Source organism: Aplysia californica, unplaced genomic scaffold, assembly GCF_000002075.1.
Source record: "Aplysia californica isolate F4 #8 unplaced genomic scaffold, AplCal3.0 scaffold00708, whole genome shotgun sequence".
Classification (NCBI taxonomy): Eukaryota; Metazoa; Mollusca; class Gastropoda; order Aplysiida; family Aplysiidae; genus Aplysia; species Aplysia californica.
In genome coordinates, this window is record NW_004797978.1 from 397,593 (window position 1) to 422,592 (window position 25,000).

Genomic DNA, 25,000 nt, shown 5'->3' on the forward strand with positions numbered 1-25,000 from the left:
CCCCCCCCTTCTTTTGAAGTTCAGTGAACACTACTAAACTTTAACTTTAATTGAGAGAAAAAAAGAAGAAAGAAACAGATACACACATGCGCGCGCGCTCGCGCGCACACACACACACACACACACACACACTACTCAAACTTATATGTAGGCTAATATGTGATAGTGAGTTTTAAATTATTTGGGTGTGTATGTATCAGTGTTGTGAAACACCAAACCAATGTGCCAGCATATGGACAATAAAGATTTAGGCCTATATCATATCTTATCTTCAACTTTTGTAACAATTAGAAATCAAAATCGGTAAATTACTTAATTAAATAGCCTGCAATTTTTTTGAAAGAGGTAAGCCTATATATACATATAGATTATCACACCTGCTTGCTGATGCTTTACTTTTATGAAATTTGTCAAATCACCCCTGAGTCCCATACCCTGCCCTGTCCCAGAAAAAGACATTTTTATTTTCAAACCTGATTGTTAAAAACAGTCTTACACAACATCAGATTATCATTATGGGTCATCAGATTATCATTATGGGCCCCCCCCCCTCCCCCCTCCTTGAAAAGTAATAATTCACAATGGTCATAAAGTTATAAAGTCAGAAAAGACTTGTGAAATGGATGAAACTGAAGGAGAAAACTACCTGAGCATGAGGCCGTAGTCATCTGTATATATTTACATGTATATAGTAGGCCTATAACACGTGTAGCTGTTCCTGGGGTCTCTTTTTTTTTCTTTGTCTTTGTAAGATATTGTTTGAACTACGGATCCCTCGAACTACCGATGCCGGTCCTGACGAATTCGAGCTATGCTTGTCATACTATATATAATATAATAGCCCTTAGAAAGAAGAAAGATTCTACTATGCGTACTTCATGTTACTATGTGCATTGACTAAATGCTCAAAATGAAATGAAATTTATTATTCAAAGAACGGATCTAGACTTCTTTTTTTCCTTACTCCGAAATAAAGCCTTGATCAGTCCTTTGAACAGAGGAATGTAACTTCATTTCGAGTATTTAGCCAATGCACATTACAGACATAGTAACATGAAGTCCACATAATAGAATAATATTTCCTGTCTTATGTTAAATTAGGGTATGTTCAAAATACTTTGTAAAAAACGTGCTGGGCTATTTCATAAATAGTGATCATCGACCCTAATGAGATTTGAGTAAACATGTTACATCCTTTTAGTCCGACTCGACTGGAGATCCTCTATTTATTTTTTTTAAACTGACCTTTTTCAGGTGTCACATAGCTAGACCCCGTGATTCTGATTAGGAAACTTATTCTGCAATGCAATGAACTGTGTGCAATTAACACATTCAAGATTGTTATATCTGGGTCCATATTTTGGGTTCTCGGGAACGATATCGAGCCAATTCAAAATGCGTGTTAGGTTGAAAACAGGATAAACTTGCACATTTTATCTATAGATCAGCCTGGGTCCCATGCTTAAAGCTTTTCACCAAATAGTTTTAACAATTATTTCCTTCAAGGAAGTACATCAGTTATTCTCAAGAAAGCATGTTGATTAATTTTTAATTATAAAGATTAAGCATACATATCTAGCTACTCGTTTCACTACAGTTCATAAAACTTTTCTGTGACAGATTTCTGAATTAGGAAAATTTTCAAAATGCAGACCTCAGGAAAGCAAAACTGCCTTGCTGTTCATGTTTGCCAAGAGCAGCATAAACTTAAGTCTCTTAAAAAGACACTTTCATGAACTCATTATGACAAACCTTGCCATGTGGCCAGTCTTACATAACCCAGTCCAGACAAGTATAAGTTTTTATAAACAAGCAATAAATGAATCAACACAGACGCAAAATGTCATTTTTCTTAGATTTATTACGGACGGCATGTCATGAGAGGCCATAAAATATACAGGAAGCAGAAACGCAAGATCTAAGTTTTACAATCAATACCCTCTATCCCTCATTTTATGAACCATTATGTGCATGAACATGAAAATAACAATGACATAATTACCAGCAAAAAGAATGTACATCACAGATCTTTGTTAATTTCAAGTTCTTTCCAACATGGGCACAGAGTGAGAGAGAAACAAAAAGAGAGAGAAAGTAAGACGAGAGAGAGGATTGACTTCTGTAAAAGCAGGGGTCTATTTCAAGAAAATCTCCCTTTGGCTGGAACACTTTTTAGTTATCATACTACAGTAACATAAGACAGGAAAGATCACAACTAACTGCAAAAGAGAGGAACAAGTAACAATTTAGCCTACTCTAATCCGATTATCCAGCCTGTGGGCAAAGCCTGCATCAGCCTTGTCACAACTAGCACAGATATAAGCGGGCCGTACACTTTCAAAATCAATGGTTCTCTTAATTCTATCACTACCTGCAGAGCAATCTGTCTCAGCCTTCTCAGTGTCCATTTAAAAGTTGGACCGTATTCAAAATAATTTTCTACTACAGAGAACAGGGGGGAAAAAATTCATTTTCCTTTCAGTTTATGCAAAAAGAAAAAAAAAACATACTTCAGTAGGGGCCAACAGATGGCCTCGAAAGTCTAAAAGTTAATTTTTCCATCCTTTGGAAGAAGACCAGTTGAGCTTGGATAAGACTAGGAGAGGCTTTAGAATAAATCTCTAACTTAGATCCAGAATTTTTCTAATCAATAATGACGCATTAGCAAAGTGATAGAGGGGGAAAGAGACTAAATGCAAAATGCAATTTTAATAATTTGCTCAAAAGATTTTTATTGTGTATGTCATATTAATATACTGTACCAGAGGTTTGAGAAAAGGAAGTACGTAAAAATTTATCAGATAAACCTAAGGGCAGTTTGGAAATACCACACAAACACACTCAGTACTGAGAAGTTGTGAATGAAAAAAAATCAGGCCTGACACTGACTGAGTGAGTGAGTGAAAACACAGTTCATCACAGAAAAAAAAAAATGAAATACATCCCATGTAGCTGCAAGTCAACACAACACAACAATTCAACTTTATCATCCTCAGAAAATGTTGCAATCCTACACTAAGTGATGAAATAAATCTGTTGCCAGGCCTGTTACAGAAGTCTGGCAGCATGGGTGAAATGCGATTTGCGTTAGGGAAAGAAAAAGAAAGAAATGAAAGAGTATTTCTGAATAGATCTATTATCAGCAGTACATTTTCATACACATGGAAAGAGTACAACAACACTCCCACATATCTCTATTTCATTTTAAAGCACATTTCGCATTCATACCTGTCTATTACAACACACATACATGAGAGTTTCATACACAGCCTATGTTTGGTAAGGTATCACATACACAAATCCTGTCCACTCATCTCAAGCTTACACCTATCTCATAGCCACATGTATATCTCCAATCTATATTTTATAAATTAATGTTGATTATCAGGATTGTGACTGTCAACAGTTTTTACAAAATAGATCAACACATAACACGACTGTAAAATATTTTTTGTTATCAAAAGGCCAGTTTCTTCCCTTAAGTAAGGCCTTCCTTCATTGCTGCCATATGACGTACATTGTATGTCATGAAAATGCATGAATTTTAGCTTTGTACCATAATATGGATGTCAAGGAATTGAGCAAATTTGCCATTCCTGGTTGCCTACTATAAGATGTCAAATGTACATCCTACTGATCATTTGACTCTAATTCTTCTGTACAAAGGTTTAGCCACAAGCACAGTAAAGGAGAGAGGAACCCAGAGGGGGCCACGGGTGGGGGGAGAAAATGAGAGATAAAAGCTGATGATGGAACAACACTAGCGGTAGGCTGACATCTCCCTCCACAAGTTCCTTCAAATCAACATGAGATCTTCTGCATTCGTCTGCTATCCACACTAGATAACATCCATTCTTATATTACACACATACACACAAGCACACACACGCATACACACACGCACACATACAAACAGAAACACACACACACACATACACACACACTCAATGTCAACAATTTGCAAATCTATCTCTCTTGTTCCTTATCTTTAGCCTTACATCCATGCTTGTCTCCTCCCAAAGTCCTGCAAATAAACAAAACAAAACAAAACAAATAAAACAGATTAAATTCAAACAATGTGTCACATCGAATAGTTTGGAAAATAAAATGGTACCACAGTGTGGTAATTTCCTTCAGGAGTCTTCTCGAAAAGTCACATAAAACAATTCCTTTTTATCAATGAAAAATAAACCCAGTCCACTCTTAAAAATGTGCTTTCAAGTCGATTAACGAATCTTGCATAAATGAAATAAGCACACAAAAAAAACCTCCTCTTTGCTGACAGACTCTATGGTACATTGAAAAACAAATAAACAGGGTTTTTTCTTGGAACATTTTGATGGTTTATGTGCATTGTGAGAACTGAATAATACTGTTAGGTAGGTAGGGGAACAAAAACTTCGAGAAATACAGTCAAACTCAGATCACAGGACGGACGGGACCGGCAGTTTTTCCCTGTTATAAGCAAGTCCAGTTATAACCGTTATCAAGGGAAACTACCAGTACCATTGCACCTTCAGCTTACTAGATATATTTGATTACCGCAGACCCTTTTCCAGTGGGCTGTTTTGTTGACACTGAGACAGAATCGATCAGTGACCCCAGAACTATTGGAGGGGGGTGGGGGAGGGGGGGGGGGGTTGCATGTGTTTGGAAGTTTGAGTTTAGGAAAGTGATCACACAAACAGGTGAAATGTCTTGCTTGAAACAAATTTTAATAATGTGACGGATCAAAAGCAAGTTCTTGCCCTGCAAGATCACTGTTATATCCGAGTCAGTGCAAATCGAACCTTATAATAGCCAGGTTCATATTACTTACACTAAAAAAGAAAAAAAAGGGGATATGAATTATCACTGTTATATCTAAATTCCTGTAACAACAGAGGCCGTTATAAATGGACTGGATTGTACATGTTGAAAGTTTCCTCTCTTCATCCGGATCGTGGTCTTCTCTAAATGAATATCGATTGATCCGCCAGCTATGTTCGTCTCCAAAACCCTTGACAACACTGTTTCTACTCAAAGTGCAATTTTAAAAGGCAGTTTAAGAAAATTCACCAGTTTCAAAGTGTCATTGGTATATTTTCACAGTAAATTCACAGTCAAATAGAACAAGAAATTTCATAAAATGATTTTGCTCTGTTAACGAAGTGTCGTGGTGTACCTATGCATGGAGTGGAGCCTCCCTTCCTTTTCTTAGCAATTAATTTGTCCCCACTACCCACCACGAGAAAGGACACTAGCTGGCCTAAATTTTGATATGTGGTGTGAAGGGGTTGAGATTTATAATTTGTATTGAGTCATGAAAACTGTTGTCGATGACAATGCAAGAAATTTTGAAGAATGGTTTTGTGGCTTAGTTTTGCTCATGGAAAGTATACAGTAGAACAAGGACATAGCGGGACTTTTGGTTCCAGAAGAAATATCTCCCTGTAGGCAAGTTCCCACTTTAAGAATGAAAAGGGGAGTTACCAAAACATGTCTTAAAATCCACATGATCCATATCAATAACATTTGTGCTTCAGATTAGTCTTCCCTTTCTTGTCAACTTCGTCGATTATCCTCGCCTTTAATTTGCGTTAGAAGTATTTCCTTTTGTCTTTGTTGGAAGCCATCTTTTCCTTGGTCCTGTTGCTTGTGCTGTCTATCCTACTGGTAGGCCTACTGTAGGACTGGTGAAGTGTATGCGTGCGTACGCCTGAGCATCAACGATCGCAATTCAATGCTCTGTTCTTCTTTTACTTTTTGGCCTAGCCTACGTCAAACTAAAAAAGAATGTGTCAGCTGTCATTATTTTTATTCAAGAAGTTCATCTTTACCCATGTATTAACACAGTTTTGTGTTTTTAAAATCTCATATCATTATTTGTTGTATGCAGGCAGCCACAGACACAGCATGATTCATGAACAAACGTAGAGTAACTTTCTCTTGTTTAATGGTAGAACAAGCCAATCGTCGCCTCAGAAATATTTTGTCCAAAGTGTACTTACGAGGGGGGTTCAATAAGTCTTTGGTCTAGGTATGAAGGAATCATGGTAGAGTAATGAAATTTTGCCAGCCTTTAGACAATTTCTTTGGAACACACCACGCAAATTTTCGGGAAAATCCCACAATAATAAAGCACTAGTCAGTGTGTTAAATGAAACTATGTACAAAAACATTTGGTTTTTCTTTGCTGAAGCTGTGCCATGGAGCCTGTTGAATATCGCCAAAGAGTCTACATAACAAGAGGGTCCACTCCTCTCTTTGAGCCAATTAAAAAAGTGTCCTCAAAATTCAGTGGCGCCCTCTTCGCAAATGAACACCCTTTGCGAACAGAGTTACCCTACTTGTGTGTAAAAAAATCAAAGTGAAACTAAGACGTTTTTGAATAAATAAGAATTCAAATTTCGGAAGAACACTTTTTTAAAATGGTTATGCAGACAAAAAACCTCTTCAGGAGGAAGGGGTGATGGTTTTCTTCGTTTAATTTGACTTTAGAATGAAAGGCGAGAGGTCATTAAAATGGAAAAAACCTAAAACTCCGCACTGAAAGAACCCGAACTGCCGACGAACAGCAGTCGATCTGCGCATGCAAGGAGGTGCTATTCCTATTCTTCTTCTGGAGAAACGAAAGAGAGCTTAAAAACAGACTGCAGCGCCATCTGAAGCAAAGAGCGAACTTCCGGCGGACACCTTTTCGGCTGAGTGGACCATCTTGTTATGTACAATCTTTGATATCGTTCAGTTATCAAGTTTCTACACTTGCAAGGAAAATCCCCTGGGGACATTTTTCAGGAAATGGTCCAAGTTTATGGTGACAAATGTCTTCACTATAATACTGTGACATGCTGGGTAAGAAAATTCAAATCAGGATTCATATCAGTGAAGGAAAAAGATCGTGAAGGGCGCCCATCCTTTGTGGAAACTGAAGAGAATGTATCCATAGTGAAGAAACTGGTTTTACAAGACCGACGCATAACTATTAAACAGCTCTCAAGTGAAATGGGAATCAGTGTAGGGTCTATTGAAACGATTCTCCATGACCATCCTAACATGAATAAGGTGTCTGCGTGGTGGGTACCCCGCCTTTTGACAGGTGTGCAAAAGAAGCAGAGGGTTGAGTCCGCCAAAACTGTCCTTTGAACTGAGTCCAATAACAAAAATGTTTTTAAAAACATGGTGACTATGGATGAAACATGGATTTATCATTTTTATCCAGAACAAAAAAATGTCCTCCAAGCAATGGAAAACCCCTTCTTCTCCCTAACCAAACAAGGCAAAGGTAACACCATCAAGTGGAAAGGTCATGCCGTTGTATTTCTTGGACTGCGAAGGTATCATCACGACTGACAACCTGAAAAATGGAAAAACAGTCACAGGGGACTACTATTCGGGTTTGCTGTTAAAATTGAGATCCGAATTGGGGAGAAAAAGGCGTGGAAGCACACGCCACAACAGTCCAGACAGCAGAACAGGGTGGCTTTGAAATCCTGCCACACCCAGCTTATTCAACAGACCTAACCCTTCAGACTTTTTTCTGTTTCCTAATCTTAAAAAACCACTGAAAGGATTTCGTTTCCATGACAACGCGGACGCCATTGAAGCTGCGGAAGACTGGTTAGGGGCCATTCTGGGTCATTTTCTTCTCAAGGACTTTTGAAGGTCAAAGAGAGGTGCAAAAATGTGTTACCGTGTACGGTGACTACGTAGAGAAATAAAAGTATGTGGGCCAAGTTACAAAGCTCTATCTTTATTCCTTCATATTTTTAGACCCAAGACTTCTTGAACCCCCCCTTGTAAGTAAGCGCACTTTGGACAAAATAGTTTCTAGGCGACGCTTTTGGAGTGGCTCACGTAACACATCTCTCCGCACCATCTCTCTCAGCCGCCTGCCCAACCTCACTCATCCCTGGACTGGCCAATCACAATGCCACTCCACTGACTGCCTGTTTGGAGCCCACCTACAGCCCCATATCCCCCATAGAGACGATAGATTTTTTTTTATAGGAAAGAAGGAGCAAACCACACCAAGGCACCCGCGAACCACCCACTTCTTTTGAATGATTTGTACGGCCATTCCTAAAAAAGAGAGATAAGCATTATTCTATTTTGTTCTATATAGCCACTCACCCCTGCAGACACTGTGACTACCACGAGGAGACCGTTGAACATCCCCTTCACTGCCCAAACCTGGCAGTTCTTCGACGAAGGCTTCTACACACACCTACAGACTTACAAAGCCTGCTCTACTCTGGCATTGACCAGATGACAAGGACATGTGGTTACTTGAGGGAGGCATTGCGCTGCCAAAAGCGAAAAGCTCGCAGCTAAAGGGATTTGAAAACAACAACAACAGCAGCCACTCACCCTCGGAGTATACCCATGTATTCGCATTCGTTGCGTTTCTTGTTTGAGCAGGTCTTCGTAATCCTGTTCCTCTCTATTTTCTTCCTTCAGCTCCAAGTCCAACTGCCTCTGAAGACGAGCTGCTTCTTCCCTCTTCGAGTAAATCTGAGAAATGAAGTTTATTCAGACTTCAAGACCTTTTACCCATACATCATCATTGTGAGCACAAATAAATTTTACTGCAGGCAGGGGTCGGCATATCGATTTCAATTTCAGTCTTTTAAAGAAAAAGGCACCAAAACATTTCACATTCAAAATATAACAACTACATTTAAGTCAGAGACGCTAACTCCACATGATTTTTTTTTTGCTGAACTTTTGCAAAATTTCAATACGAGCACACATAAACAATATCCAAGAAATATCACACGATATCATGCACTTGGAACGTAATCTAGAAAAGATCTTAGATCTAGATATCAAATCAGTAAAAGCCAACGAACTCTTGCCACTCTAGAAATGAAACTGAAAGTGGGTGGAAGTAGGCCTCTAATAAACAAAGACAGGCCTTGGTGCGCATGCTCGCCATAGTGTCAAAAAACGATGCACGAAACGCGCTGTCGCTGCAGTGAAAACCTCGATAGTGTTGTCTTTTATCCCACAAGATTTAGCTTTCAAAAGAATCATTGACTCAAATAAATAATACCACTAAAAAGAGGAAAAGCTCCTCTTTCTTCTGATATATCAAGTGTCTGTGTGTATGCATGATCACACGGTGTTTTAAGAGGGAACAAATATGGGTTTTGGTCTCCGTGACTAAGTGCCACGGGGGCGCACAGCCAGTTTGGAGTACCTAACAAATGTAAGAAAAGTGTAAGAAGAGAGGGGGGTGCAAAAAGTCCCAAAAAGGGTGTAAGATTATAATATATTTGAACAACCCCTAAGACAGTCGACAAACAAAAAATCCTGCCTTCCTACCTGTTCCTCCAGCTCTGCTCGGGTCATCATCTTGTCCTGCTCCTTCTCCTCCTCCTCCCGGCGCGTCATCTGCTGGGCTATCTCCATCTCGCGCACCAGCTCCTCACGACGCTGCAGCGACTCCTCCTGCTGGTGGCGAAGCTCCTCCAGCTTCTCGCCGATCTGCTCCTGGCGAGACTCGAGGACCTATGGAGGTCAGTCAAGGTAATTTGTTTTAGTAAGGTTTTACAGCGTTCGCAACTGCATAAGGTCATATGAGCGCCAATGGGTGGATGTCAACAGAGAAGTCTTCAACAGGCCAAAGTCTGCTTCGACTATCAAGGCACCCCGGAAATAGCAGTTCACAAGAGAGTGACAAACAAACAAAAGAAGTAGAGGAAAAATATGACGATAGTAAGAATGAGGAAAGAAAAAGCAGCAGTTCCCCCTATGTTGTTCTTGTTCCGGCTCAGTATGAGAATGAAATTGATAAATTTGCAATTCTACTGTGAAGAACAAGTTGACATCCACACTTTGAGAATGGTCTAAAGACAACTTCAGTCAGTAGCACTTCCCTGGGGGGGGGGGGGGGAGTCAATGTTAGAATGTTAGACAAGACATGACCAGTAAAGTTGATACTTACATATGATCACTTTTTTAGTTTTAGTAAGTGTTTTACTGAACTAGAAACACAATAAGGTCATATAAGTGGCGAAGATTAGATGTGATAAAAGAGAGTAACAAACACAAAAAAGGAGGAGGTGAGATAAGGACGATAAGATGCTTGATAAGAAAGAAGGAGCAGAACACACTAGAGCACCTGCCAGCCACCCATGAGCTCAGTAAAGACCTAGGCCTACATAAACAGACAGGTAAAGAGAACAGTTTAGATTACACAGTGATATGAGTTGGAATAAATTGAGGTGCGATAAGACACATTTAAAAATAAACTGAGATATGACGGGACAACTAGAAAAAAACATGAAATAAGATGAGATAAGCCAAACAAAAAAAATAATCAGGCAGGATGAAATCATTTCAGACTTAAGCTGAAAAATTCAAGATTAAATCATTTTAGAAATCAGTTCAAATATATGCCTACTCCCCCTCCCCCAATTCAAATTCACTTGACATTAAATTCCCTACATTACCTCAGCCATCAGTCGCTGGCGGGCCTGCCTTTCCCTCTCCCACTCACTTTCCCTTTTCTGCCACATGCGAGCTGCTTCGTCCCTGAGAAAACATCAAGCAAAACTTATTCAAAATCACACAATTACTGAAAGGTACTCCTCTTCATAATCAGTAACGTACCAGTCTTTTACACAAAAAAGAAAGTTGAACCGGAAAAGATCAGATCAGTTTAGATCAACCTTTGTTGTCCATATCCTGGCACATTAGTTTGGTGTTTCACAAACACACGTACACACACACACACACACAAACACACACACACACAGGCACACACACACACAATCACACACACACGCACACACACAGTCATACCCACACATGCACACGTACAGTACAGTAACAAAGCGCTCCATTTCCGAAACAACCTAACCCCCCAAAAAAGGAGCATAACAAAACCAAAGTGTAAGACAAATCAACTCACTGATACAACATGTCCAGTTCGGCTTCCCGCGCTTTCTCCACTCTCAACTGTTCATCCAGCACCTACACCAGAACAAAAGTGAGGCCATGAGGAAAAAAATTCCCAAATTTTTTATTGGAGACTGACAAAATAAAACTCTTAGCCATATTGACAGCCTGAAGGGCTAGAACTCAGATGGTCGCTGGATCAGAATAGAAAGAAAGAAAGACTGACAAAATTCAGTCACATAATGTAAAATTACTTTTTATGATATTCACTTCAAGGTAATATCTGTTTCCCAGATCTAACAGTACTTTTCAGTAGTAAAGTATGTTTTGTTTGTTTCATTATATAGAGTCAAGGGGGCACATTTTCTTCCATTTATCTGTACAAAAATTAGACCCTTCAAAACATTTCATTTCTCCAGATGGTTTTACCTGTTTCATCCATTGGGCATCTGCCCTAGCTTTCTCTTTCCGTGCAGACTGAAGAGCAACGTGTTCACTTTCTCTCTCTATGAGCGACTCGAGCAATTTCCGATCTTGTTCCTGATAAAAAGTAAATAAAGTTGAGAATATCAAACAGAGCCCAAGCAAGAACAATGTTAGACAAAAAGAATGAAAAAAGGGACAAAAATTAAAACAGTTTAACATTGTTGATGGTACATATCACAAGTGCGAAACTGACAAACTGTTCCACAGTTTTTAATGCCTGACATGTGTCCAGCATCTTTAACAATGTATTGTTATAAGAGTACAGCTATAAAGTTTTTTAATTACTTTTTTCTCCTACTCCTATGCTGACAAACTTTTCAGAGACACTCCATATAAGTTTCAAACTCTGGTCTTGTGTGCAACAGAGAATTGCGTAACCACTGCATCAGAGACACTGGTGACAGTCTTTTCTTTGTAATCCGTGAAAAATAGTGTAAGTTTAACTCCCTATCAACACTATTTAAGAGGTAAGACCTCCGAGTTAACATCCACCTCCGAAAGAACCCAGCTAAATGGGAAATTTGTGTCAAGTGCCTTTTCCAAGGACATAATATCGGACTGTGCTGATGCTCGAAACCCCAAACCCGCAATCTCACGATTATGGATCTGGCAGTTGTAATCTATAAGGCGGATGATGTGGGCCCAGGCTCCAACAAAATAAACTCTTCGTGTAAAACAAGTGGACAAATCATATTTTTACTTTATCCCATAGTTTTAGAATAAGTATTACGGCACTTGCAACACAATTAGGTCATACAAATGCTGAAAATTAAAGGTGTTACAAGAGAGTAACAAACACAAAAAAGAAGGAGAAATAAGGATGATAGATGCTTGATAGGATAGAAGGAGCAAACCACACCAGAGCACCCACCAACCACCCACTTGTTTTCTTCGACTTCTAGTACTGTGTTCAGGAAACGGATATCATGGCTATAAATCGTGACTACTTGATATGTTTTTTCTGCTTTGTATTTAAATGTATGCTTTGCGTTCATTTGAAGCCACATGTCTTAGTGGCCTTTGTCAAGTCTTTGACAGTAAATCAAATGTATATTGTTGCTCCATATCTTTCAATTAATGAGCTTTGACTGCTCCTTAAAGAAAAAAACCCCCAAGTAAATCTAGTGTTTTTCTCCCAATGTTTGTCTCAATCTTTACCCACACTGCTGACCATTTCTGCTGGAATGGACCAAAAAGAAGAAGAGGATAAGGACGAAAAGAAAATATAACAATGATGGAGAAGAAGAAGAAATGCAACAATGATGGAGGAGGCAGAGGAAGAAGAGAAGAACAAGGAGGGGAAGAATAACAAGAAAGAAAAAAAGAAGAAACAAATAATAATTGTACCAGTTCTTCCTGAATGACTCGCGACTTCCTCATCATCTGAGCTTTGTGTTGTCGCAGGAGAGCTCTCCTGTAAGACAAATTCAGAGAAGCCATAGTAGTTGCAATAAAGTACACAAATGCTATTTGTATAAGATACACTAACAAAGAACCGAACATCAACATAAAATTATAAGAAAAACTGACAAACACACCTTAACTTTGTTTAAACTATCAACAAAGAGAACAGACTCCCTAAAGAGCAAATTGAACATCTTTTTTTATAGAATACTTTGAACAACCTCAGTCATTTGCTCTGTTAATGTAAATAGGGCAGATGATCACTTGCAGTCCTTTTGTTTTCAATTTGGAAAGAGTTTCATGGAGCTTGCAGCTGCATAAAATCATATGAGTAAGCGGCACTCAAGTTAGTTTGTTTTTACATTAGTTCACAGCATGGCTTGATTTTACTAGTCTGTAATCATTCCAGATAAAAAGAATAAAAAGGAATGTATTGTAGGGACCAGCAAAGATTTGTTCATATTGTTTGTATCATGATAGATATTGTATAAATGTGAATATAATGTAAGTTCTAAATTGCTTATATACACGAATTGTACAAACTATTGAGAACCAGGTTTTCCCACAAGAAACAAGTAGCATAACTTTTTTTTCTTATCCCCCCCCCCCCCCCACACACACACACAAGAGAACCATCAAATATCCCTGATTAACAAAGATAGAAAGTGACCCAAAAAAATATCTAAAATAAAATCACTAAAAGGGACGATGCTATCAGTACAAAAAACCCGAGAAGTAGCTACACTCAGTGCCTACCCCAGGTCTTTCCTCTTGCGCTCCTCTTCCCGCATGCGCTGGTTCTCCTCGATCCTCTCCAGCTCCCATCTCTGCTGCAGAAGTTTCTCCTGTTCTTTCTTCCACTCTGCAGCCTACGACAACACAATTTGTTGGGTTTTTTATGCCGCTTTATCGACAGAGTCAAGAGACTGGCTTTACAATGATATATACAAAATAATAACTATGGCGTAACAACATAACATTAATTGAATACAGAAAGGCTGCATCAACGTGATTATGGCCATTCACTCTTAGAAAAGAGAGAGATTAGTAAGTGTGTGTGTCTAACGCCCGTATCAACACTACTATGCTATTTAAGAGGCAGGACCTCCGAATTTAACGTCCATCTGTGATACGACCTAGCCAAATGGGCTGAGAGCTTTGAAACTCCACAAAAATGACCCAAGCTCAAGAACATCCGGCCAGGGATTCAAACCAGGGTCATCTGCTCTGTAGTCCAGCATGATACCAACTATCAAACTAGCGAAGCACCCTGAAAAAGATTAATTAACAGAATCGACAAGATACTGTCGAGTAATAATCCATATGGAGAAAGAAAAAGAGGAAGGCCAAGCAACAACTGGTGCTACGTTATAGTGGTTTAGGCAAAGATAACCAGTCATCCCTCGGGACAGCTGTAGTGGCTGGCCCAGTGTTGTGATGACAAGAGAGAGGCCTAAGACTAAGACTATATTAAAAAGGAAACAAAATCAATTTACCTTCCTGCACATTGTTAAATAATCAACCAGATGTAACTTTGACTGTCAACACAACACTCTAAGAACAGACCATTAACTGAGACACACAAAAATCCCAACAATCTGTCTAGTATTAGGTACCAGAAACTAAATTTTCAAACTAGCTGTATGCCAATTTTATCTGTTCCATTTGAAAGGCCTATATGCACTGAGCATTTTGGTACCATTCTTTAACATCTCCGTCAATTTTTAAGAAAATTGTAGTTGTTTAAAATTTGATCAAATTTGTTAAAGTCACTTACACTGGCTGCAACCCCATGTTTGACAGACAATAAAAAACTACCAAGTGCACTAAACATCTCCACATTAACAGAGTACAATCACTATAACAAATATATGGAGCCTAATTTTTTTCAAGACTGTGAGATCTTTATAAATCAGTATTTTATCGACTCAAACACGATGATCTGTCGTTATTTCGACAAGAACACCGAGCGTTGACCCGGCGGCGCAGCACCGGCCCCCGCGGCGAGCGAGTCAGCTCTATACTGTAGTGTACCCCGTGTGCGGGGGTCACATGCTTTCCGAGTCTTGCGGAAGGATTGATGAAAAATAATTTCAAGTTAATTACTTTATTCTAATAGAAAATGAACTGATCTTTTAATTAATACCTGTTATAAGTCGGTATAATACATATTTTGTGTAAAAAGGGATCTTTAAACATTTTGAAGGTATTTTTAAAAGCTTTCTATAAAGACGCCAAAGGCTAAACTTATATCACGGGAAAGCACGTTTAAAGCTTTACAGTTCTCCGCCAATGAAAAGACGGTATTTAATCATCCCTCGTTCCGCGAAGCATTTGAATGCACGCGTGTCAATTTTTCAACCGGCCGACCTCGCATTCCGAACGCGAGGGGCTTCGCTTTCGTCGGCGATTTTCCAGCTCCTAATAATCGGACATATAAACAACTTACACCATTGTAACGAGGAAAAGCTGAACTTTTACAAGGTGTACGGCATTTGGTGTTTTATAGCGAAAGAGCAAAGAAACAGCGATCGGAATTACCCCGATTTTACCGATACCACGCGGTCGGAAGGCCGTGAGTGCCCGCGAGGCCGTGTTTACGCTACCTACTACTATAATCCAATTTACAAGCTCCTCTCACCTGCTCACTGACATGAGACAAGATATTTCTTCCCATAAAAAGCATATTCCAGTCCCCTAAACCGAAAGACAACTACACTTCTGCTAATAATATGATGGATATTCATATCAACTTATGAACTCATTTCTTATGATAAAAGACAGCCACTTGTTAAAAAAAATTGTTTAGTTATAAAAAGTTCCCCGACAGACTAAACATATCTCTCTCAAGTGACAGGACTCTCTAGTTCTAGAGAACATGTCAACTATTCCATAGCATTTTTATTGGAATGAAAACAATTAATAATTATCATTACAAAGATGGGCAAGTATAAAACCAGTGTATCTCCTTGACCACTATTAGAGAGATGTATCCTACATTACAAACTACACCACAAAGCAAAACACAGAGATTCATTATATTTAAATATTACTTGCTCAGCAATCTGAATCAACGTGAAACTATTTCCCCTACCTCCACTTCTCTGGCCTTGAACTCCATCATTTGTTCCTTCAGAACTTCTTTCACAGACTTCTCCTCCCTCAGTCTCTCCTCTTCTTTTTGTCTTTCCATCTCAACGGCAGCCAACCTTTCCCTCTCCATTTCTCGATCAAATTCCAGGTTTTCTCTCCTGACTGATTCCAGCCTCTGTGGAAGAAAAGGTGACATTATTACAGGTTTTTATGAGATGTTTGTGGTAGTCACAAGACATTACAATATACACCGCCTTTTGAATTACAAATATAGTATCACAAAAGACCTCAGTCAAACAGTGTGCCTTCCATTTATTAGTTTTATTATAACTGAAATTTAAAAAAACAAAGAAATGCCCAAACTTTCCCATGCATACAAATCCAACCAGTAACATCAGATTGAGTAACATCTTGCTCTCATCCTGTCTCACTGGGTGTACTGATTGCCAACAGAAAATAGAATTATCAAGTAGCGACATGGAAAAGCGGCACTGATTAACACACTTCCTGAGTGTAAATCCATGAGAAAATATAGTTCCAGACGCACTGTTTGACCCCAATTAACAATATGTTTTGTCACAAAAAACAGAATTAAAAAAAGAAGCTTTTTAAAAAATGTATCTCAAACGAGTTTGCATATCTGTTGATTATGGAGACTACGAGGGACTTCGCTATCCACGACAACTCTCCAGCTCCAAACAACACATACCACTTTAAAGAGGAAAAGCTGAACTTTTTCAAGATGTACAGTATTTGGTTCGTTATGATGAGAGGTCAAAGAAACAGCCAAATGAATAACCCCGATTTCACAAAAAACACCTGCTCAGAATGTTGCCGGTCGCCTTGCCTGCAGTGTTTACGGTATTTATATATATATATGTATACAGGACAAACCACTCCTTATAAAAGCATCCTTGGAAATTTCATGCAATAACATATCACAGGTAGCGTTGATGAAAACCAATTGATTTCTAAAATAAATGTCCTTATAGAAAAATCTTTGCTCCTTCTCTTTGTATTCAAGACATGTCGCCTATAGTCTTTGTCTCAAGACAGCCAAAGACCCTGACAAATTGAGCATTTACCTCCTCCTTCTCCTGCTTTTGGTCCCCCCAGTTTCCAACGACATGTTCTTGTAGAAGTTGAGACTCAGCTTTGCGTAACTCTGCATTGTTCTGTCTCCAGTGTTCATACAACTTCTCTTCTGCAAGCTGGAATCACAGTGGAAAAAATTTTAAAACAGAAAAATAGAAATACTTAACATGACTATTTTTAAAGAGATAAAATAGAAAAGAAAAAAAAAGATAAAATGAGACGAGAAAGAAAAATTAGTCTATACTGATCCTTCATTGGAAAAATGTTTACAATAAAACATATGTTAATGGAATCGTGTCAGCACATCACAATCTCTTTCTCTCTCTCTCTCTCTCTCTCTCTCTCTCACGATCTCTCTCTTGGCATCACTCTCTTTCCTTAATCAGTCAGGAGGTAAGGTGATAGCCTCTTGCGCCCAACTAACAGGTTAACTCCTGTAATCGTGAATGGATGGACGCCACAGATTTATTTTGTCTCAAGATTTTAACTCCACTGAAACCAGCACCGAGCTTACTCAGATAAGGAGGAAATTCTCAGAGATATATTCTGTACCCAGAGGGGGACTCAGGCAAAGAACAAGTTATGTCAACAAATCAGGCTTCGGCACAGAATATCACACCAAATAAGGAAGTGTTCATGCACGATGGTTGCAGGAGAATCAAACTGAAAAAGAAAAAAAAAAAAAGACAGCATTATACTCGCACCTTCTGCCTCTTCTCCTCCCTAGCACTCTTCAGTCCATCTGCCTTTGTCCTCATTTCCTCCAGTCTCTCAAAGTTGGGTTTGGACAAACCTCGAAGTTCTGCCTGGGTAAGACAAATTCAAAAAAGGAATTTTTTTTCCACAAAAACTCATAAGCTCAAGCTCAAGAAATGAGAGGGGTTATTAGCAGAAACAGTTTCACACCAGGTAAAAAGAAGTACATTTACAAAGGCAGAGTTTCATTACAGCAGTGAGAAATCACAAGATAATTTCTCAGAAGGACAGAAAGATGGAAAGGAAGGCAACACTATTTATATACATTGACGAAACAATTTGAGATAATATAATATGACTTTGCCCTAAAAACTTGGCAGATAAAATACTCCGCAGTTACCAACCTCATATGATTTTGATTCCTCTTTAATCAGGTTTGCCAGCTTGTCTCTTCGTCTTTTCAAATTCGAGGCTTTTACATCTTTGTCAACAGATGCCTGATAAGCATCAGTGCTGAAGAAATAAAGATGATAAAATACATTCACTGTAGGGCCTATCTTATTACATCTTTTGAATATATTATATTTATCATGTCATCACTGTGCTAGCAAATGCAGTTCTTAGCCTTTTGTTTGGTGATAATATCTCTTGTTAAAATCAAAACAAAAATGAGCTGGCAGTCACAAAAGAAACATGCATGGCAAGATTTACCATTATTTGATGACAAATAGACCAGTTATAACAGCTTTTTTCCTTTTATCTTAAGTAAAAGTAGCAAAAATGAGATGTGCCATTTTGTTACCACAGTGACGATATGAAAAATCTTTAGTGGTAAAAAGTAAAAGAACATAGCAATAACAAGCTAAACACTTTGTAGTGACTTGCAACAGGTATCATTCATTGCCTCGTAAAAGGTATTGCAACAGATCATTTCTCCATCACCACATGGCATGCTGGGTAGGAGGAGTAAATGCCCATTGCTTCACAAACATCTATTCACCAGCAGGTCAGCACCTAGTCAAACATCAGCCTATAAAAATATACATGCAGTAAAACTCATGACATATATCACCCAAATTTTAAAGACACTCTCAGTCCAACTTATTAGTTACCGTGATCATCTTTTATAGTGCTTCAAAAATATCTATGTTATTAGTTAAAATAAGCCAATGTGATTTATGCCTCTGAGTTTGCTAAAATAAATCTGATGACAAAAATTATGCAAAGGTTAGCTCACAAGGCACAGTGTACAAATATTACTTAGTCAATAAACATACACATGTTAGAATTAATAAGGTGAACAAAGGCAATTGCTGAACATCATTCAGAGTAGCTCACAGAACAGACCCATTCCATCCATCTGCACTGTCACCAACATCTCACTTTCTTCTGACTCCTTTCCAAATCCGAAACTTTACTAACCATTTATTTTGAAAAGCATCAGTAGAAGACCAGGCCTGCTGTTTTGCTGCTCGGACATCTGAAGTTTTGAAATATTTGGCTGTGTTTTGCCACTGGCTGCGAAAGTCATCTTCATGATTTCTGTGTCGCACAATAGCCTGCTCATACATGTTCTTTCTGGATGACCAGTATCCACTCATGGTAGGCAAAGCCATTTTGTTCTGAAAGTACAAAAATATAAAATATTTAAAAGTCATGGCAAAAATGGCAAGACTGACACACAAAACTCATTTCGGGACAAAAAGCTCTCTTTGTAAACCAAGAGGCTCATAACAACAATCTGTGTTTTATCACTAAATAATGTGAAATAAAACCTGGCCATATATCACTGAGAAGTAATTAAATGTCTTGAACATAGACTTCAGAAAGAATTTCAAAGAACAGAAAAATTCAATTTTAATTTCAGAGACCCCCTTTAGTCAGGTAGACATGGAGAAATGCACAACACTTGGAATCTAATCTGTAGGATTAATTGTGTAAGTAGGAAGGGGGAAGGTATGTCTCAAGTGAAAATGTATTAAACGAGAGATGCAAACCACTGACACTTAAACATTACACTCTGGATGATTGAGAATGGCAGACAGGTTTTTGGTGGGTCATTGGGAGTACCCATTTTTATGTCCATTATTCAAAAGCTTAAAACTTTATTTTTAAGGGTGCTATGGGTCATAAAAAGCTCAATTGAGGCAACAGAGTTGAGATTCATAAAACTCATAATATGCTGTATGTCCCAAGGACAGCTAGCAAAACAAATGACGAAGTCTTGGTTGAAGTAGGTACCAGAAACTAAATTTTCAAAGTGTCTGTATGCCAATTTTATCTGTTCCATTTGAAAGGCCTATATCCACTGAGCATTTTGGTACCATTCTTTAACATCTCAGCCAATTATTTAAAAAATGGTAGTTGTTTAAAATTTGATCAAATTTGTTTAAGTCAGCACTGGCTGCAACTCCATGTTTGACAGATAATAAAAGAATACCAAGTGCACTAAACATCTTCACATTAACAGAGTACAATCACTATAACAAATATATGGAACCTAATTTTCTTCAAGACTGTGAGATCATTACAAATCTGTATTTTATCGCCTCAAACATGACGATCTGCTGTTATTTGGACAAAAACACGGAGCGTTGACCAAAGCCGGTGCCGCACCAGCCCCCGCGGTGAGCGAGTCCACTCTATACTGTAGTGCACCCCGCGTGCGGGGTCACATGCTTTCCGAGTCTCGCGGAAGGATTGAGGCAAAATAGTTCTACGCTAATTACTTTATTCTAATAGGAAATTAAGTAATCTTTTAATTGATGCGTTTTTTGAGCCTGTATTTTATGTAGACCTATTTCGTGTAAAAAAATTATTCTTTTAAATTTTTGACTGTATTTTTAAAGGCTTTCTATTTAAATGCCAAAGGCCAAATATATACCACGGGAAAGCCCGTTTAAAGCTCTATAGTTCTCAAGAAAAGACGGTATTTACCCCTTTCCCCACCAGCATATTTCATACCTCATTCCTACCGGCTGGGTGGATCACACCCGTACACTTTTAAATAAGGAAATACTGGCTGGGTGGTTTACACCCGTACGGTTTTATAGGGAAATACTGGCTGGGTGGTTCAAACCTGTATACTTTAATATGCAGGGTGGTGCAGACAAATGCATTCGGCATTATTTTTCGTTTTAGAAGGCGTTTTACAGCAATTGCAACACAATTAGGTCATAAGTGTCAAAAATTAGAGGTGTCAGAAAAGAGTAATACATTCAAAAGAAAAGGAGAGGTAAAGACGGCAAATGTTTCATTGGAAAGAAGGAGCAAACTTCACCAGAGCACTCATCAGCCACCCACTGGCATTTTCTTGTATATAATATTATATATATATTTTATTACTTTCTATTAGCTATGCAAGTGCCGAAGGAAGAGTGACTGACAGTGATTCCAAGTACTTTTTGAGACACGAGCAGGCTGACTGGTTAGGCCTAGTGTCAACATTCTGGAGCAGTTTTCTTAATAAACGGTCAGTCACCTGCTGAATCATAATATCAGATTTGATGACAAATAATCAGGATACAACAATGAACCAGGGACAAGTTTGCTCCCATCGGCGATGTTTGGGATTTCTGCCACACCAACCTAGCTAAGCACTGCCACTTTCATCCAGTACATCCCAAACAAACCAGAAAAATATGGAATTAAAATCTTCTAGATGTGTGCCTTGAAAGCAGCTACTGTACCCACTTAGAGGCTTCCCCTCTTTGGGCAAAGGGCAAACAGGACCAAGACCAGTCACAGAGAACAACAGTGCCGTTGGTTCCAACTGTAATCTAAAGCTGACTCAAAACTTCAAAGGCAGTGGCAGAAATATAACTTCTGATCTTTTTTACCAGTCTTGACTTGGCTGAAGTTCTGGAAAAAGACAACATTACTATGGTGGGCACAGTTAGGAGGAACAAAACATTTCTCCCTGTGAACTTCCAGGCAAAAGAGAACTTGGCTTTTTCGGAGTCAGCATTTGTATTTCGAAAGAATGCATCTCTGGTCACCTATCAAAGCAAGAAACAAAAAATGTCCTTCTCCTCAGTACAAAGCACTCTGCTCCTGGAAGATCTTGGTACAATGGAAAGCCTGAAATTGTCCTGATTTATACAGTCGAACCTGCCCTGACGGCCACCTCTATAAGACGGCCACCTGTACAAACGGCCACTTTCCATTTCCCCCCTTGTGTTTTTTCTATATAATTTAACTGTGTAAAACGGGCACCTGTCCAACGCGGCCGCGGCCACCATATTTTAACACACAACCCCTATCACACAAAGCAAATACACCTGTCTAAGACGGCCACCTTAGTGACTCCATTACGTTTTGTCATAAATCAAGCATTGGGCTCTTGCGTTGTTGGCGAGCCGTCATAATCTAATCACCTGTCGTTGTTGTTAGGTAGTCCCTCCAACCGATCATGTTGGGTAGGCCCCTCCCACTGTTGACCAATAGGTAACAAAATTAATTTTCAGCAGCTGGTGAGGTAAGCGTGTGATCCCTCATATCCCATAAGCCCCGCCCAGAATTCTTACACACAAATCGTAAGTGAGATGAGTGGTCACTGTTTACCCAGTCTGTAACAAAGGACGTCAACCTGAACTTGTGACAGAATCGTCGCTCGCTCTCCGAACGGTAGCGACACGTGTGTTTGTTTTACCATAGCACCCGGTCCTCCTTGTCTCACACATTTCGTTTTATTGTCACCCTTGTACAAAAGCAGCAACAAAAGAAAAAAAGAGAAGAAAAAACCAAGCGAAAACAACAACAACAACAACATAGAACAACATAACGACAACAACAACAACAATGCGGCTACCTTCGGGTGGGACCTCAGAAAAGATTGGTTTGTTTTCTTCATCTTGATCAGTCCTGCCTAAGACGGCCACCTGTCGTATACGGCCATTTTTCTCCTTGACAATGGGTGGCCGTCTTACACAGGTTCGACTGTAATTATAACAGAACCAAAGGTGGGGTGGATGCAATGGACCACATGGCCACATGCTTTTGCTGTGAAACGTAAGACAAACAGATGGCCCCTTGAGGTCTTTTTCAACATCATCGACCTCAGTTCCATTGCCTCACGTGTCATTTGGCAAGCCAAGCCACCCAATGATACACTTTCACTCGTAGACAATAGGCAGCTGTACAACATGGCTGTGGCAAGACAACTGGTTGTCCAGCAGATCATACGGCGCTCAACTGTTATAGACTACACCCAATCTACCAATGAAACAAAACTCTGAGACAATGCTTCAGTCTCCGACTCTGAGACCCACTCAAGTATCGTCTGTTCTAATCCAAAGTCAAAGGAAGAGGCCCAAGCCAAATGACGAGTCTCCTTGGTCTCAAAAGCAAAAGAGACGTGTACCGTTCCTGGCCAAAAAGGATCGGAAGACAAAGTCTCTATGCCAGAAGTGTGATTGTCACATTTGTAAAGACCACTTAGTTTTTCTTTGTTTTGAATAACACCATTTCCTTTTGAATCTTTCATTCTATTTGCTGGTGCAAGAACAACAAGTGGCGTAGCAATCACACCGCTTGCACCTTGACATCAGCCTGTCTCCTTATTTCTGTTCATGTTTCAAGTTTCTGTTGAAAATTTAAAGTTCTTTCCATTTATTTCATGCCTCTTTAACCTTTTTCACATTACATGTTTGACACTTGTTAGTTGAGATTGTTTCACACAATAACCTGCCTGATCCTTCTCTCTAGAAAGTCTCTAGAAAGTGTACGGGTGAGAACCACCCAGCCAGTATTTCCTTACAAAAAAGTGTACGGGTGGACAACACCCACCTGGTAGGAATCGACATAAAAATTTTTGACCCGTAGTCATCTGTCACACATTTATCATATGAACATTTCTGATAGATTACAGCGTTAAATACACCACATTTGAGTATTACATGGAAGCACAAGAGAGTGGATTGAACGCTTTCGGAGTTATGTCCTTACAAAGTGGTCAGGTGGGTGTATTACACCCAGCCGGTGGGGAAAGGGTTAATCATCCCCCTGTTCCGCAAAGGATTTGAATGCACTCATGCCAATTTTTTAACCGGCCAACCATGCATTCCGACCGCAAGGGGCTTCACTTTCCTCGGCGATTCTCCAGCTCCTAATAATCGGACAATAAAAACAACTTACACCATTGTAACGAGGAAAAGCTGAATTTTTACAAAATGTATGGCATTAAGTGTTTTGTAGTGAAAGATCAAAGAAACTGCGATCGGAATTACCCCGATTTCACCGATACCACGCGGTCCAAAGGTCGCGAGTGCCCGCGAGGCCGTGTTTATGCTACCTAGTTGAAGCAAAATTGCAGACAACAGCTTATGATGAACATATGGAGGAGACAGACAAAATTCATTGAACACACAATGCGGAAAGAATCATTGGAGAATAATGTAACAGCAGGCAAGTTTGATGGAAAGAGAGGCAGAGCAGACAGAGGGAAAAGATACTGGACAGGTTGACACTATGGCTGGGGACAGCACAAACAACAGACACCATCGCTGCAACACAAGACAGAGTGAAGTGGAGGTCCATGATCGCCCAATACAGTTGGCAAGGCACCAGATGATAATGATGGGTCATAAGGAAAGACATTATAAATAACTTGGAACTGAAAAGCATAGAAACAGGACTACTTGGGAAATTCTATTAAGCTGTAACACAATATAGAACTTGAAATATATTTTATAAAATATGATCTTTTGTAAGAGATTTTATGCTTTGAGTATGTGTGCCTGAGGCACATGGAAAAGGCAAGAAAGAAGACTGGATATGTGTTTGTGTGTGTGTGTGTGTGAGAGAGAGAGAGAGAGAAAGAGAGAGAGAGAGAGAGAGAGAGAGAGAGAGAGAGAGAGAGAGAGAGAGAAGAGAGAGAGAGGGGGAGGTATAAAATTCTTCCCAAAGAGTCCCCTGAAACACTGTGTAACTGTTTCGGTAAGTATGCTTGTGTGAACGAATTAGGCAGTTATGATTTTTGTGCATCACGAATGTAAAATAAGAGTACATTCCATCAATGCCACAAGCGTTCCATATTTAAAGCCTTCAGGGTACTTTTTAGGTCAGTGACAAAAAAAAACTAGTTTTTGTTGTTTGTCCCTCTAAAGAATCATGAAAAGCAAATTTTAATTTTAGTAGAAGTTTTACGACGCTCGCAACTGCAAAAGGTCATATGAGCACCAAGGGGCGGATGTCAACAGAGAAGTCTTTACAGGAAATCAGACATACTCTGTTCACCTCTCTAGTTTCAGCAGCACAAAGTCTGCTTTGACTATCAAAGCTCCCTGTTGTAGTTCAGGCACAGTCAGAAGCGTGACATTGTTAGATCAGCCCATTTACAATT

At 39.2% G+C, this 25,000-nt stretch overlaps 1 protein-coding gene across 2 annotated transcripts in view; it reads right to left on the bottom strand.

Moving 5' to 3' along the window:
• Positions 1-2,901: 2,901 nt before the first annotated feature.
• LOC101853732 (trichoplein keratin filament-binding protein) overlaps positions 2,902-25,000 on the bottom strand; it is a 23,177-nt gene continuing 1,078 nt past the window's right edge. For both annotated transcript variants that reach the window (XM_013088237.2, XM_005108683.3), the window contains exons 2-14: positions 19,081-19,280; positions 18,063-18,171; positions 17,667-17,768; positions 16,953-17,078; positions 15,869-16,042; positions 13,531-13,643; positions 12,718-12,784; positions 11,314-11,424; positions 10,898-10,959; positions 10,437-10,518; positions 9,307-9,492; positions 8,350-8,493; positions 2,902-4,024 (exon numbers count right to left, since the gene is read on the bottom strand). In XM_013088237.2, the coding sequence (XP_012943691.1) occupies positions 3,995-4,024; positions 8,350-8,493; positions 9,307-9,492; positions 10,437-10,518; positions 10,898-10,959; positions 11,314-11,424; positions 12,718-12,784; positions 13,531-13,643; positions 15,869-16,042; positions 16,953-17,078; positions 17,667-17,768; positions 18,063-18,171; positions 19,081-19,274 (1,500 nt within the window). In that variant the 5' untranslated portion in view covers positions 19,275-19,280 and the 3' untranslated portion in view covers positions 2,902-3,994. The remainder of the gene's footprint in view (positions 4,025-8,349; positions 8,494-9,306; positions 9,493-10,436; positions 10,519-10,897; positions 10,960-11,313; positions 11,425-12,717; positions 12,785-13,530; positions 13,644-15,868; positions 16,043-16,952; positions 17,079-17,666; positions 17,769-18,062; positions 18,172-19,080; positions 19,281-25,000) is intronic.